The sequence below is a fragment of the Sphaerulina musiva genome (genome assembly GCF_000320565.1).
Source record: "Sphaerulina musiva SO2202 unplaced genomic scaffold SEPMUscaffold_7, whole genome shotgun sequence".
NCBI classification, from domain to species: Eukaryota; Fungi; Ascomycota; class Dothideomycetes; order Mycosphaerellales; family Mycosphaerellaceae; genus Sphaerulina; species Sphaerulina musiva.
In genome coordinates this window covers 1,106,283-1,120,667 of record NW_016017389.1, presented here as the reverse complement: position 1 = coordinate 1,120,667, position 14,385 = coordinate 1,106,283, and the positions used below count along the sequence as shown (strand labels likewise).

General features: G+C 49.8%; 7 protein-coding genes across 7 annotated transcripts; 3 read left to right on the top strand and 4 right to left on the bottom strand.

The window, feature by feature from the left end:
* Positions 1 to 1,112: 1,112 nt before the first annotated feature.
* SEPMUDRAFT_88810 (succinate-CoA ligase) lies at positions 1,113 to 2,876 on the bottom strand. The gene is made up of 3 exons (XM_016910485.1): positions 2,757 to 2,876; positions 1,453 to 2,671; positions 1,113 to 1,381 (listed from the first exon to the last, which is right to left on the bottom strand). Exons 1-3 carry the CDS (start codon positions 2,802 to 2,804, stop codon positions 1,338 to 1,340), a joined length of 1,311 nt encoding a protein of 436 aa, XP_016759457.1. The 5' UTR covers positions 2,805 to 2,876; the 3' UTR covers positions 1,113 to 1,337.
* Positions 2,877 to 3,030: 154 nt separating this feature from the next.
* On the top strand, positions 3,031 to 5,656 carry SEPMUDRAFT_126900 (uncharacterized protein). Its single transcript, XM_016902111.1, has 3 exons — positions 3,031 to 4,823; positions 4,893 to 5,104; positions 5,220 to 5,656. Exon 1 carries the CDS (start codon positions 3,051 to 3,053, stop codon positions 3,807 to 3,809), a length of 759 nt encoding a protein of 252 aa, XP_016759455.1. The 5' UTR covers positions 3,031 to 3,050; the 3' UTR covers positions 3,810 to 4,823; positions 4,893 to 5,104; positions 5,220 to 5,656.
* Positions 4,674 to 5,607, top strand: SEPMUDRAFT_118631 (carbohydrate esterase family 5 protein; the record flags this gene model as incomplete). The annotated part of the gene is made up of 3 exons (XM_016901444.1): positions 4,674 to 4,823; positions 4,893 to 5,104; positions 5,220 to 5,607. 3 exons carry the CDS (start codon positions 4,674 to 4,676, stop codon positions 5,605 to 5,607), a joined length of 750 nt encoding a protein of 249 aa, XP_016759456.1.
* A 908-nt stretch (positions 5,657 to 6,564) lies between the features above and the next one.
* Positions 6,565 to 7,518, top strand: SEPMUDRAFT_118630 (uncharacterized protein; the record flags this gene model as incomplete). Its single annotated transcript, XM_016901443.1, has 2 exons — positions 6,565 to 6,710; positions 6,807 to 7,518. 2 exons carry the CDS (start codon positions 6,565 to 6,567, stop codon positions 7,516 to 7,518), a joined length of 858 nt encoding a protein of 285 aa, XP_016759454.1.
* A 104-nt stretch (positions 7,519 to 7,622) lies between these two features.
* On the bottom strand, positions 7,623 to 9,175 carry SEPMUDRAFT_88802 (uncharacterized protein). The gene is made up of 2 exons (XM_016910484.1): positions 8,876 to 9,175; positions 7,623 to 8,785 (listed from the first exon to the last, which is right to left on the bottom strand). The coding sequence occupies exons 1-2, from the start codon at positions 8,965 to 8,967 to the stop codon at positions 7,681 to 7,683; spliced, it is 1,197 nt and encodes a 398-aa protein (XP_016759453.1). The 5' UTR covers positions 8,968 to 9,175; the 3' UTR covers positions 7,623 to 7,680.
* An 848-nt stretch (positions 9,176 to 10,023) lies between these two features.
* Positions 10,024 to 11,085, bottom strand: SEPMUDRAFT_68838 (uncharacterized protein; the record flags this gene model as incomplete). The annotated part of the gene is made up of 2 exons (XM_016909842.1): positions 10,024 to 10,496; positions 10,686 to 11,085. 2 exons carry the CDS (start codon positions 11,083 to 11,085, stop codon positions 10,024 to 10,026), a joined length of 873 nt encoding a protein of 290 aa, XP_016759452.1.
* Positions 11,086 to 11,325: 240 nt separating this feature from the next.
* Positions 11,326 to 13,481, bottom strand: SEPMUDRAFT_157387 (FAD/NAD(P)-binding domain-containing protein; the record flags this gene model as incomplete). Its single annotated transcript, XM_016907730.1, has 6 exons — positions 11,326 to 12,206; positions 12,274 to 12,642; positions 12,739 to 12,800; positions 12,929 to 13,080; positions 13,206 to 13,305; positions 13,418 to 13,481. 6 exons carry the CDS (start codon positions 13,479 to 13,481, stop codon positions 11,571 to 11,573), a joined length of 1,383 nt encoding a protein of 460 aa, XP_016759451.1. The 3' UTR covers positions 11,326 to 11,570.
* Positions 13,482 to 14,385: the final 904 nt, after the last annotated feature.

Here is a 14,385-nt window from a genome sequence, read left to right as displayed (position 1 = left end):
GTGGACAGGATTAGCATCTGTTAGGGGCAAACTTGCCTAGGTATTGAAGGGTGTGAGAATGATATTGCAAGGCGTATGGTGTCTCGACGCGCCACAACCGCCTGGCCATCGGCGAGTATGATGCATGTTATAGACACGAGCAATCTTCGTGTGGCGAGTGCAAAATGCTGCTCGTGTGATATGCGTAAAAGTAGTGGGCATCCACTCTCGCATCTTATCTTACCTGACGTTTGCTACGGGGCGCGATCTTCAGGCGTTGCGGGCTGTCGTTACTCAAATGGCCAAAGAATCCACAGCGCCATCACACGAGTCACGTACTTGTATCGTGATGATTATGCTGTGCTGATCATCAGCCCTCGTGCCAGACCAAAGCTGCCAGCCAGGTAAACACGGCTTTCATCCCCGCGATAACAGCAAGCCACGCCCCTGCTTCTCTGCGAAAACATCATCCCACAACTGTCCAGCAAGTCGCCGCCCAACGACTCGTATGTAGGTAGTATGAGTTGCCTTCTGTACCGCTTGATCGCGCTTTTCATTGTCTCTCAATTCAGCAGCCTGTCCTCTCGCATGGTGTATACACTCGCACCAATAAGGCGGAGTCTCGTGATGTTCACCCATTACCTTGACGATCATCAGCTGTCCAGGAACGTCTATTTCGAGTGTGCTATACACCTGCTTTCCCGTCAAACGCTTTCAGAAAAAGAATTCGGGGATGCAAGTCCTCTCGATCCCGCGCTTAAAAACGGCAATAGCTCCAGCCGGAGTCGACATATCGCGTCGCGTCTGACTTGAATCGGCGTTACATGAGCGAGTTAGTATGCCCGAACTTCTATTGGAAAGTTCCCGACTTGAGTTGTTTCTATCCCAAATTTTTTCTGGCCGGACTGCGGAGATGGAATCACCCATACAGCCTAGACATACGCATGGCTTAGCATTCACAAGGCTGTCCACAAGGCAGTGGCTGTTCCGCACTTCAGCTACACTCAGCACGAAGCTCGTAGCACTAGTGTTCTTGTCAGCTAACATCGAACAATTGTCCCATACACTTTGCTTCTTCATATGTCAAGTCCATCGAGAGACTCCGGACTTGTCATTTGTGGTGCGCCGATGATCTGTGAACTCGCTGAAGATACGTTCGACGCCTCTGTGGGCCATTAGTAGCATGCAAAGCTGGTGGATATCAATCCGGAACCTGTCGCTGGTCTTTTCTGATCATCTAGTATCGCGGTCATGCATGATATAGAACAAAGGTACAATACGCCTCGCAATCCGCGACTCGGCGCAAAGAGCAGAATACAATCATCGTAAAGCAGCGCCATATGCTACCCATAACCCATCTATATGCCCAGGGTGAACTCAACACCCACGTCAATGTCACGCGCTGCACACACGCAAGAGTTAGCATGGTCAAATATAGCAAATCATGTACCCCTTGGTTGGGAATTCACTCACTCATCTTTACAACCTTGCTGAATTGCACGCTCTTCTCTGCCGCGGTCTGTAGGTCATCAATGCTGAAAATCTTCAAGCCGCTTTCGTTGATCAGCTTGGCGGCTGCCTCGTGGTTGGTGCCCTGCAATCTTGCAATGACGGGCGTTCGGAGGTTCATGCTCTCCACCACACCAATCAAGCCCTTAGCAATGGCGTCGCAACGAACAATACCGCCGAAAATGTTGACAAAGATGGCCGTCACCTTGGGGTCCGAGGTGATGAGGTCGAAAGCCTGTCTGATAGCTTCAGGAGTAGCACCACCACCGACATCCAAGAAGTTTGCTGGTGCGCCACCGTTCAGCTTAATGATATCCATAGTGGCCATGGCCAGACCGGCACCGTTGACAAGGCAGCCGATGTCACCGTCGAGCTTGATAAAGTTGAGACCAGACTCGCCTGCCTTGACCTCATCGGCATCTTCTTGGGAAGGATCGCGCCAGCTGAAGACCTCCTTTTGACGGAACTCGGCGTTGTCGTCGAAGTTGAGCTTAGCGTCCATGCAGAGGACCTTGTGGTCTGAAGTCTCGGAAAGAGGATTGATCTCAATTTGTGTAGCGTCCTTCTCTTGGAAGACCTTGTAGAGCTTCTGGATGGTGTCCTTGGCGTCCTCAATGCACTGCTCGCTGAAACCCAGCTTGGTGGCGATGCCCCGTGCAATCTCATCTGTGACGCCCTTGTGAATGTCGATGGGTGTGGTGATGATGGCGTCGGGGCTCTCTTTGGCAACAGTCTCGATGTCCATGCCTCCCTGGCTGGAGGCGACAATTACAGGACCCTGGGTGGCGCGGTCCATGAGGATGGCCAGGTAGAACTCGCGACGGGCAAACTTGCGCTCGACGATGTAGACACTGTTGCAGATCCTGCCCTTCTCACCCGTCTGCTTGGTGATGAGCTTCTGGCCGATCATCTGGTCGGCGAGGATCGAGGCTTCACGCGGGCTGTAGACGATGCGCACTCCGCCCTTGAAGCCGTTGGTGAAGTGGCCCTTTCCACGACCTCCTGCCAGCACTTGCGCCTTGATGACCATGTCATCGCCGCCGATGGTCTTTGCGACTTCTTCTGCCTCCTTTGCATTGTGGGCCACACTGCCCTTGGGGACGCCGATGCCATACGAGTCGAGCAGCTGGGCGGAGCGGTATTCGTGGATGGAGAGGTTGCGCACTTGTTGGCGCAGAGGGCTCTATATGGGGGCCAAAGGTGTTTAGTTTGCATCCCTGTCTGTCTGTCTATCTCTCTGTCCATCGGAGGTGCTGGGCGGAACTGACCTGGAAGGCAGAGGCTAAGTGCCTGCTGCTACGGGCGACCTTGAACATGCTGGGCCCGGGGATGGAGGAGAGTAAAACGGGGGAGGAGAGGAGAGGAGAGGAGCGGCGCGGAGGAGAGAAGGGGTGCCGTGGTCGTGTTTTAGCAGAGTGAAGCTGTTCTGAGCTCCGTCAGGCTTTGGCTTTCATGCTTTGCGGTCCGTGAATTCCCGATGAATACTGAGACGAAGTTTACTTTGCTTATGTACTGGCCTACCACCACCACCATCACCATCATCATAACCACTGTACCTGGACATGGGAGACTCGGCAGACCACATCACCGAAGCGGACATCTGGCTCAGTCGAAGCAATATTGTGCAGGCCAGAAGCCAGCGGTTGCTGCAGTCATGGCTACCCACTGCACAGAATACCGCCAGCACTCCCGCGGAGGACAACGACGACCAGGACGACTTTGTCGCCATGACCGAGAGCGCGGGTCTCGGGACAGCCCCAGCTGAGAGCGAATTCGAGGTCGATGGTATATTGAAGAAGAGACACGCATCCTCCAATGACAAGCTGCTCGAACAGCTCTTGGGCAAGAAAGCTGCTGCGGCGAAGAAGAAAGAGCAGGCGCTCGCACGGCAGACGAAGACCAACATTGCGCTAGGCCGCGCTGCTCCAGTTCCCGCACCAGCCAAGGGCACTTCTGCAACGCCATCCAGACCTGTCGACGACGACAGCGAGGATGAAGACGAGCCAGGACGAGCTGCCACATTCACGGGCAACAGAGTAACGAGAGACAACAATCTGCCTGCATATGCTGCCACAGGCAGCAGCCGGAGAGGCGCAACACCCATTGACGAAGATGCTGAACCACCGGACCCAAGGGACGATGCCGCAACTATCGCCGCTATGAAAAATGGTACCAGTCAAGCACATCAAGAACCGCCAGCAAGTGAAGATGGTGGTCCGCCAAGGAAGAAGAATAAATCTACGAGCTACCTTGATGAGCTACTAAGCAAGAAGAAGCAGAGAAAGAAGACGAAGAACAAGACGTTCACAGGAACGACGTGAGAGTGCTTGAAGGCGGCAACAGCCTGGTTGATCTTTGCGATCCCCTGCCATTCTGTGATTTTCAGACCTGCACCAACACTCTCGTCACGCGCTATCTGCCTCTTGAACATGTCGCGATGTTGAGGTCGCACTAAACGCTGAACGAGCTTCGCGAACGCGCTCACAAGGCCTCATTGCCGAAAAGATAACCACTCTGCCAGATCGAGAAGTCTCGTTTCAGGTGTAGTGCATACGGTCATTTCTCCGACTTCAGGTGTATCGCATATGGACATTTGTCCGACTTTGACCCGACTTTGACTGGAGGCTTTCAGCGATTAGGCAGACGATTGCACTCTGCCCAAATGTCCGAACATGTCCAAAGTCGACGTGAATATCAGTTGAAACTCATCGAGGTACGCCATTCCCCAAAGCAAACGGTTGTGCTACCGTGCTACACCATCTTGGGTGGTATAAGCATGTTTACAGCACCGATCTCTCTTGGCTTCTTGGCAGTACACTGCCGTGATAGACTGCAACACGTTCAGTGTAGTACAACGTTGTAGATCGTTCGAACCAGTATGGCGGCTTTGATACCAGCCTCACGTCGCGGGAACCCCTCGTTTCCATGAGCAAGTCAAATCTAGACTGTGAAGGCATGGAGTAGTTGCAGTTATGCAATTACTGAAATGAGAATGCGATTGAGAAGAATATCGCCTGCAAATGGTCAGTATATATGCCACGAGCAAATCCAAGTATTCAAGCAGACATCAGTAGCCACTACACTCTTTTACACAATCAGTATCTCTGAAAACTCCACTGCACACACACGCACACATACAGTCTCACATTCACACCCTCAGCACTCTTACAAACATGAAGTCCACAATGACTCTCTGGCTGCTTGCTGCCATCGCTCATGGCACACCCATCGCTCGCCGCCAATTCGGTTCCTCAACTTCCAGCGAGCTTGAAGATGGCTCCTGCGGCGACATTATCTTCATCTTCGCCAGAGGCTCCACCGAGACTGGCAACATGGTCAGTAATAGCAATTCCAACCACAACCACCCTCTTCGCAACCACTGACCGAAGCCTCTCAAACCACAGGGAATCACCGTCGGACCCCCAACCTGCAGCGGTCTGAAATCCGCCAACTCCAAGACCATTTGCCAAGGTGTCGGAGGAGGCTATACCGCTTCCATCGCGGACAACGTCTCTGTTTCGGGAACTAGCGCAGCAGGTCTGAGGGAAGCAGCTGAAATGTTCGCATTGGCAGCCAGTCAATGCCCAGATGCCGCTATTGTTGCAGGAGGTTACTCGTACGTCCTTTTTTTCCCCTCTTTCTCCCTTTTCCTTCCCCCCCGCCCAATTATCCCGATTCTCCAAATCCCTTCCTCCCATGCCCACTCACTCACATCCCGTGCCCAATTGTAGCCAAGGCGCCGCCCTCATGGCCAGCGCCGTGTCCACCCTCGACGCTACTGCGCAAGCACAAGTCAAAGGCGTGGTTCTGTATGGTTACACCAAGAATGCCCAGAATGATGGGAAGATCCCAAACTACCCACCGGAACAGACCAAAGTGTTTTGCAACGTTGACGATGGAGTTTGCGGGGGTGCGCTGGCTGTCACCGCAGGCCATTTGACCTACACGGCAGATGTTGATGCTGCTGTGGAGTTTTTGGAGGGGGCAGTCGCGAAAGGTGGTAGTGGCAGTGGCAGCGGAACTACCCCTAGCACCACGACTCCGGCAGCGCCTGCTACGAGCAGTGCAGCAGGCGGATTGTTTGGTGGAAGTCCATTTGGAGGAAGTTTTGGATTTTAAGAGGAGGAAAAGTGTTAGTAGGATGATCGAGGGCGATGATGGCCCGTTTGGGTGAAGTGTTTTTTTTTTTCCTTTTGCGTTTCGATCTGTACACATATGATGGGAGAGTGCGAGGCTGCTGGTGTAATGTTCTGCTATTTGTTTTCTTTTGATGTCCAAGTGGTCTCGAATGAGTCCGCTTTCACTCGCTTGAGGATAGTACGTTTGATCGCTGGAACGCAATCACCTAGAGACGATTTAGGTAGCGTGTAAGTGGGCAACTTATGGCATATTTTGCTTTTCACTCACTATACATTTACTTGGTTAGGATGGTACCTATCAACCCATGTATGCATAGGTACATGTACTTACTCCGTCTCAGATCAAGGCCAAGGTACCTGATACTTAGCCAAGTCATTAGTGGCTCTGGTGCTATGTGACAAACTATCACATCCTTGTTGGCCAGACATCTCGCAAGACTCCCTCCTCCTCCTCCTCCTCCTCCTGACACAAACAACACACACAACACACAAGTACACTATGAGACACAGCAGTAATCCACGGTACTCGACATTTTTTCTGGTTATCAGCGATACAGAGATGAGGTACTTGTGCCCAGCCAATGAGCTCTCAGATAGACTTGCATATAATGTGCCACTACTACTACTACTACCACTATTGTATTACTACTGACAGCAAACAATTCACTTGACTGTGCATCATGAAGAAAGGGGGTGTGTGTTTGTATGTGTGTGCGTGTGGAAGGCACTCGCAACATATAGACCATTGTGAGTTGTTGTTGGAGTCTGACGCAGTTGCCGGTTTCACCTCACTTGATCAGATATGAGATACATGTAAGGCAGAAGAGACTTGCTCTCATTTTCGAACAAACACCTATTTGGAAAACGACAGCACAATATCCGCAGAGCAACGACTTTCTCTCTCACCTACTCGAAACGCCCTCCAACAATCATCAACATGTCGGCCCACAACAAATCCTACCATGAACCGCTCGCGCTAGTCATCATTTCGTCCATTTCATTGGGTCTCGGGGCTTTAGCAGCGCTATTCATCCTCATCGACATCATCCTTCGTCGAGGCTGGAGGAGCATGATGGCCATTATGTATGTATCATCACGATGAGAGGAGAACTTTCTTTGCTCCTCCTCCTCCTCCCATATCTAGGTATCGTCACTAACAACAGTATATACAACGTCCAGGATTCCAGTATACATCATCAACGCACTGTACCTCTGGCCACTTACACTATGGACATATCTCAACTACGGACGACCCAAGAAACCAGCTGTGAACCCCAAGACAAAATCTCTGATACCACCACCACCACCTCCTCCTCCTCCACCGCACGACTCCGACGAATCTTCCCTACCACCACCGAAAGAATCCCAGGAAGCACCTCAACCCACCTCATCCTGCTGCCATCACGCCCCTCTCACCGAAAAACCCCCAAGACCCCTCTTCGCCACCATCACCGTTGCAGTCTGCCACTGCGGCGCAGGCTGTGTCCTCGGCGACCTCATCGGCGAATGGCTCGTCTACAGCACTCAGCACGCCCGAATGCACAACGCCGAAAAAATGATGCTCTACCTCTCCTTCCCCATCGACTTCGCCTTTGCAATCTTCATCGGCATAATTTTCCAATACTACTCCATCGCGCCCATGTCAGGAGAATATGGCTGGAAAACCGTATGGAGAGCAGCTCAAGCGGATTTTTTGTCTTTGGTGTTTTTTGAAATGGGTCTGTTTGCTTGGATGGCGGTTTTTCAAATTGCGCTGTTTGAGGGGCGGTTGGGTATGGATACGGTCACGTATTGGTGGATGATGCAGGTGGGAATGGTGTGTGGGCATTGGACGGGTGTGCCGATTAATTGGTGGTTGATTAGGACGGGGGTGAAGGAGCCTTGTGCTTGAAATGGGGGGGAGGAGAGGGGAGGGGAGGGGAGGGGATGACAGGAGAGGAGAGGAGAGGAGAGGAGATGGCGAGGTCTCTTGCAGGGACTCTTTTTTTTTCCTTTTCTTTGCTTCTTCTTTTTGGTATTACTGAACATGAAATTGCTGCGCGTACAAGTCATGTTAAGCAGAAGAATCCTTCACCCACTTAAACGGCTCTCCGCCCTTCTCCTTAGCCGCAAGCGCCTCATCAAAATCAGCCAAAAACAACCACTTAATCTTCTCCTTGACCCCCTTCCGATACCAATCATTCAGTGCTCGAGGATAAAAATCCAACTGTCCCGGATCCACAATCGCATCATCATGCGCCATGAGCATCAAAATATTCTCCTGAGCATCCAATTCCCCCAACCCCTCAATCGTCCAATCCGCCAATTTTTTATCCTGCGCAAAACTCTCCGTCACATAATAAAACGGCTGATCCGCTTTTTTGTATGGATGAATCCCCCTCAACAACTCCCCAGGACACACGGGTTGTTTCCGCGGAAGAGGAGACGGCGGGCCCAATTCTCGCGGCAAAGGTAAATATTCCGTCGGACGAAATTCTCCTCCATGATGCGCTGCATCTCCACCCATAAACACAAACGAATCCGGATCAGAAGTCGTTCGAGCCAAACCACAAATGTGTCCGATAGCATGGCCGGGCGTATCCAGCAGATAAAAACTTCCATTGTCAAAAAAATCCCAGGCGTAAAATCGACCGATTTGGAAGCCTTTTCCGAGGGTTTGGATGTCAACTTCACGAATATTTCGTCTTTTTGTTTTATCTTTGGCGTCGAAAAAATCAGATTCTAATATAGTTGAATGAGGATTGATGGGAAATCCGGGTAGATGTGCATTGATAAAACCCGGTCCGACGATGATTTCTGTGCTCGAGGGAAATGTTGCGGCGTTTCCGACGTGGTCCCAATGGTGATGACTCCAAATGATGGAGGCGATGCCACCTCCATCGATATCGATCTTGTTGTTGTTGGTTTTATTTTCGCGAAGAATTTCTGCAACGTCTTTTTCGACGGAAATTTCCCAGTGGAGGTTTTGGAGTTTGGTGGCGGAGGGGAGGAGTTTCCAGTCTTTGCGGATGCCCAGGTCGAAGAGGATGGGTTTGGATGATGAGGAAGATGAAGAAAGGGGCTCGATAAAAAAGGAAAAAGAGGGTCCGTTGAGGGTGTTGTGGCCTGTATAGTCGGGTTGGATGAAGTGCGAGTTGGGCAATTTGAAGCGAGAGGTACTATATGTGGTGTATGTGTCAGTTAGTCACTCAGTCTACTAAAATGCTGCTGCTGTAGAACTTGGGACACGCCAACCGTCGTAGTCGTACCTGTCGATACACGACACTTTGACTGTGTTCTTGGACGCTGGAATCTTGAGCTCTGGCGGCGTTTTGGGAGGGACGAGAAAGTTGTCCGACATGGTTAGATTAGTTCTGCTGTGAATGAATAATTGAATGAATCCGTGACACTAGTGAGGTGTATGGATACACTACAATTCCAATGGAGAAGAAAGACGCCAGGTTATTGTATCTTATCGTCGGCACACTTCTTTTATACATGTAGCCTTGTAGACGAGATCCTGGAGTTGGTGATGACGAAAGGCGCCGACGGCCCTCAGTTCCATCTCCTCTTTTTTTCGGCATAGGAGGTACTTGATATCTCATCATTCCTTATCGCAGGATTTACTGTTGTCGATGAATATCTGCAGAACCACATTGTCATACCTAATAAGCATGTTGATATTGATGTTGATATTGATATTGATGTTCATATTGATGTTGACGAACTAAGTGTCTACCAGCATGCACGTGATACAGCGATATCGGGCAACACCACAATCGTCCTAGTTCTCGCCAAGCCCAACGAAATTCTACCAGCGGACTTCGACTTCACTCACCTTCGCACCACCTCACCTCTCATATACCACGCAAAGTAAAGTACAATACAGTACAGTACTCTCCAATACCAGTGACTCTACCACCTCCAAGCATCGACGCGCCACGAAGCAATATCTATATATCACTTCCCAGCGCCGTCGTCGTCGTTATCATCATCATCACCAGAATAATTCCACCGCCTCGACAACAGCAAGCACAAGATGCAGCTGTAACTGTTCGCTTGCTATTACTTCCACAAGCCCTCGGTACCCGTCTACAGGCATAGATTGAAAAAAACAACGGATGGCAAATAAGCCGGAGCGTCTTCTTGATTTCGTGGAGGAAGCTTGACTGAGATTCATCTGACATTTTTATTTCTATTTTTATTATTATTCTTATACTAAGGTATGTGGTCTGCGATGGAGATGGATATGTGGATGCAGGGCGACGGGGTGTCGGAATTTCCTTGACGACTATAGCCATAATAGTCGCTAGGTAGCTACGAAAGTGTATCACTCATTTCCAAGACCAAGAACAGCCCAAAGTGTGACGAATAGCATGAAATATACGAAACCGTGGTCTTGCATGCTACAATCACCTCACCCAAATCTCGTCTTTGCAATATTCCTCAACATCTCCATCGTCTTCTCCTCCTTCATCCTCACCCCTCTCATCCTCTCCTCTCTCTCCGCCATCCTCGCCCTCAATGCCTCCTCCTTCCGAATCTCCCTCTCACTCTTCGCCCTCTGCCTCTGCTTCACCTCCCGCTGAAACTCCTGCTCCCCATCACCACCACCCATCAATTCCTGTTCTCCCACCTCCACATCCCCTCCATCTTTCGCCTCTCGAAATTGATGCAACGTAAAAGTCTTGTCTGCCTTTTTTTCCATCTGTCGTTCTCTCGAACCTGGGTCTGCGCGTGGCACGAGTTCTTCCACGCGCTCCTTTTGCAGATTTCGATCGAGTTTGCGTTCGTGGAGGAGATTTGCTCGGTCGTGTAGATGAGCTTCTTCGACGAGTTCATTTCTATGTTGGAGGTCTTGCAGATTGGGTATTGCCGCTCCGAGAACGCCTTTGTCTCTACTGGGTAGCGCAGGACCATAGCCATCATCACTATCATCCTCCTCCTCCTCCTCTCCCTCTCGCCTCCCATCATGCTGCAACTGCTGCTGCTGCAGCTCAGGACTCGCAATCGGCGGATCCAAACCCATCACCTGTCCAACCCTCAATTCCTCATTTTCCACGCGACGATGTTTCCAACGATCTTCCGCGCGCCATCTCGCTTCAGCATCATACCAACCCTCTGCTAATTCTCCTCGATTCCATTTCCCCACAAACGACTTCCAACGACCTCGGACTTCTGTTTCGGACAAATCGTCAATGTTAATCAGCTTTTGCACGTCGAGATAGCGCGCGAAAAGTCCTTCGTAGTGCTGGAATTGGCTTTTGTGCAGCGGTTGCGCGTTTAGTGGGAGCGAGGTGGGGACGTCGCGAGGTTCGTGGCGGCGGCGGTGGTGGTGGTGGTGATGGTGATGATGATGAGGTTTGCGATGCGGCGAGCGCGAGCGATGTCGTTTCACATCTTCGGAGCGGTGATGGTGGGAATGAGGAGAACGCGAGCGCTTTTTGCTGTATTCTACAGGTACGCTGGCGCTACTCATTGTGGACGATGGGGTTGATGATGATGATGATGATGGTGTTAGGTGGGTGAATGGGGCGGAAAGGTGCCGCCGATCTTTCACATGAAAATATGAAACTGGACTTCACTTCCTCCTATTTATTTCTTTCCTCTTCACGGGCAAGTCTCGTACATATTCTGAATACTTGATCACGTCGACTATGGGTCGCTCGGTATACTCTCAAAGACAGTGATACTCATGGGAAAACATACAACGCTCGGAAAAAATGAAAATTGCCGCCTCATGCTGTCTCTGCCTCCGGATACTTGGTGTTTGCGATAGTGGTAGGGACCAAAACTCATCAGCGACATCTCGACTAGGCCCTTTGCTCTGCTTCCTATGCCGAAAGTCCATTTGGAAGGACTAGCAACAAACATTCTTCCTGGCCCTCCATCGTATAACTCCAGCTGGGTCTACTATGAGAGGGAAAACTCGGGTGGAGGGTGAGACGACATGATTCTAGGGTGCTATGGCTGAGTCCACATCCACCATTGCTGCAGAATTCCAGTTTCTGCATGTGAAGCGGTCCAATCCCGAGCCATCAACTCATGCACACGCCGAACATCATCGCGAAGATCATGAAACCACAACCAATCAAATCGACCATTCTGCATTCTCGGCAAAATCTTCTCCATATCAGATCCAGCCCTCGGGTCCTGGAAACTGAGCAAAAGGCCTGCTTCTAGACTCTGTTCAGCCTGGCGCTGCGCACGAGGACGTCGAATTTCATCGTAAACACGCATAGCTTTCCGCAGTTGGTCGGGTAAAGGCTTCTTTGAGCAGTCCATCGCGCCCAGTGCACTGCTCAGTATCAAAGCGTCCTCTACGCCTTGACCGGCTCCAGCAGCTTGATACGGAAGCGAGGCATGTGCGCTGTCGCCTACAAGTACCACACGATCCCGATAATATGTCGCTGTCTCGATATGGTGGAAGAGGCCCCATCGTGTCGGTGGCGCTTTTTCAAGGAGCCGAAGTAGTCGAGAATCGATACCGCGATCTGCAAAATCTGCGCGCATCTCCTCGCTGGTCACCTTCTGGGTCACTCGATCCGGTGAAGGCCACTGGCTGTTCGGCTCGCAAACACAGTGCAAGAAGTTGAACTCCTATGTGAGATTCGATCAGCCTCTAACTCACCTCTCCTATTCTGTCCAGAATCACAAAGTCACTTACTGCACCTCCACTGACACGATAGGTCACCACCAGGCGATCCTTTCCCAAGTACATTTTGGCGGTATCAGTCAGTCTGTCGCCAAGAATCTCTCTTGCGTCAGCCATAGGAATGACAGCGCGATATGCATACGAGTTGGCATATCTTGGAGCAATTCCCTCCGGGTCGATCGATCGAAGGACATGCTCTCTCACAATACTTTGTATGCCGTCCGCTCCGACTACAAGCGCGGCTTGAGCCACTGTTCCGTCTGCAAAATAGAGAACCACATGATCCTCTCGCTGCTCCATATCCGTAAGACGCTTGTTGAATTGTACACGATCCCGAGGAATGAAGCTCGTCAGAATATCCAAGACTTCTCGTCGATGAGCCTATCCCCACCAAAGGAAAGTCAGAAACCTCTCTCTCTCTCTCTCTCTCTCGCCCACGAAACGAGAGCAGTAGATAGATGAATGAGCCCCACGTACAGACTTTCTTTGATATCCTGATGCTCCCCACGACGAACGCCCATACCAGCTCTCATTCATACCTAGAAACCAAACCCCATCGTCTGATCAGCGGAACCTCGCCCTACCGATTGAAAAAACAAAAGAAAAAAGAAAAAAAAAAGAAAAAACCCAAACAATCAAACCTCCCAAATCCAAAAAAAAAACTCACCCAACCCTTCCTTACACAACAAGCCCTCGAAAAAAACATCTTCATCCTCTGCTGCCAAATTCCCGACACACACGCTCTCATATTTTGCACGAAATCCTGCTTCGAGGAAATCCATTGCGAGAATTCCATTGGGACCGAAGCCTATTCCTGCACTGTTTTTTATTTCAGTAGAGAGAAGACAAAGAAGAAGGAGAAAGGGGAGAAAGTAAGTAATGTTAGAGGATAGCGTTTTGCGATCCTCGTTGGTCATCATCATTCGTCATTATCAAGAACATACCCAACAGCAGAAAACTCAGACGCTTCTTCATAGAGTATAAAAGGATGATGCTTATTATTATGCAAACCGATAGCGAGTGCGAGACCGGCGATTCCGGCCCCTATTGATTTTGTTATTTTCTTTTTGTTTGTGAGAATGAAGAAAAGAAGCAGCGAGAAGAAAATTCTTCGATGGAAAGAAATTATGTCTTGGTAGCGTGAGTTTCTACATACCGATGATGGCGATGGGGAGAGGTTCTGATGTTGTTGATGTTGGTGATGATGGAGGGTCGGCCATGGAGTAGGATAACAATAAGGTATTCTGGCGAGAGTCTTGCTGGTGAATTAGATACTGTATAGAATAAACAAGGTAAGTGAGGCAAAGACACAACTTATAATCGTATACTACTTGGCTTTCCCATCGGTATGATGTTGTGCGGTACATAAATGATAAAGATCCACTGCGGGGTAGAATTACCTACTATATTCCAAGTACATGAACTTGTACAGCTGACTACCTCCCGCTTTTTTATCTCTGCTTATCATCCGTCTGCACTTAGCGAAGAATTTTACCAAACAAGGAAGCTGCATCTTTTTAGGGTTAGGTAGATGGACTCCACAAAGGGAAAAAGGGGGCGATATATCATGTGTTCACGGGTCGGTGTACCATTGAATTGAGTTCAGGTGCGAGGGGCACGTTCCACTTCGCCAAGTCACCCTCGCTGCACCATACTTTGGCTTTGCGCTAGCATTTCACGTGACTGATGGTACACTATACTTATAAGCTCTAGAATCCACACTGGATTTCCTGTTTCCTCTTTTCTTAAACCACAACCACGACGAGGAAGCTACACTAGAAAGCAATTAATTCGCGAACCGATTCCTGAATTAAATCACCAATAAGCTAATCGAGAACGGAGCGAGAGAGGGCTAAGGAGAGCAATCAATTTGGGAAATAATTTACGAATCAATTCCCTCCTCGACCGTAAGTTACTAAACCTTTGTTATCTTAAGTACTAAGTAGAAGGCTAATTAATTCAGAAATCGATTCCGGCGCAATTCGTCTACCTTGATCGTTTACGGCCAATAGTGAGTAATTATTTCTTAAAAAGATTGCTAAATGATTTCGCGAAATATTTCATGGATTATTTCAGGAATTATTTTAGGTAATTTGTGGTTTTACTCCAATCAATTTGGGGAAC

What these genes read in the sequence shown, in the direction of transcription:
- SEPMUDRAFT_88810 (XM_016910485.1), bottom strand. Translation starts at nt 2,804, where the DNA reads ATGTTCAAGGTCGCCCGTAGCAGCAGGCACTTAGCCTCTGCCTTCCAG. An exon ending in ACTTAGCCTCTGCCTTCCAG is followed by an intron (nt 2,672 to 2,756) that starts GTCAGTTCCGCC and finishes GCCCCCATATAG; the next exon opens with AGCCCTCTGCGCCAACAAGT. An exon ending in CAGCAAGGTTGTAAAGATGA is followed by an intron (nt 1,382 to 1,452) that starts GTGAGTGAATTC and finishes GCGTGTGTGCAG; the next exon opens with CGCGTGACATTGACGTGGGT.
- SEPMUDRAFT_126900 (XM_016902111.1), top strand. Translation starts at nt 3,051, where the DNA reads ATGGGAGACTCGGCAGACCACATCACCGAAGCGGACATCTGGCTCAGT.
- SEPMUDRAFT_88802 (XM_016910484.1), bottom strand. Translation starts at nt 8,967, where the DNA reads ATGTCGGACAACTTTCTCGTCCCTCCCAAAACGCCGCCAGAGCTCAAG. An exon ending in AAAGTGTCGTGTATCGACAG is followed by an intron (nt 8,786 to 8,875) that starts GTACGACTACGA and finishes CACCACATATAG; the next exon opens with TACCTCTCGCTTCAAATTGC.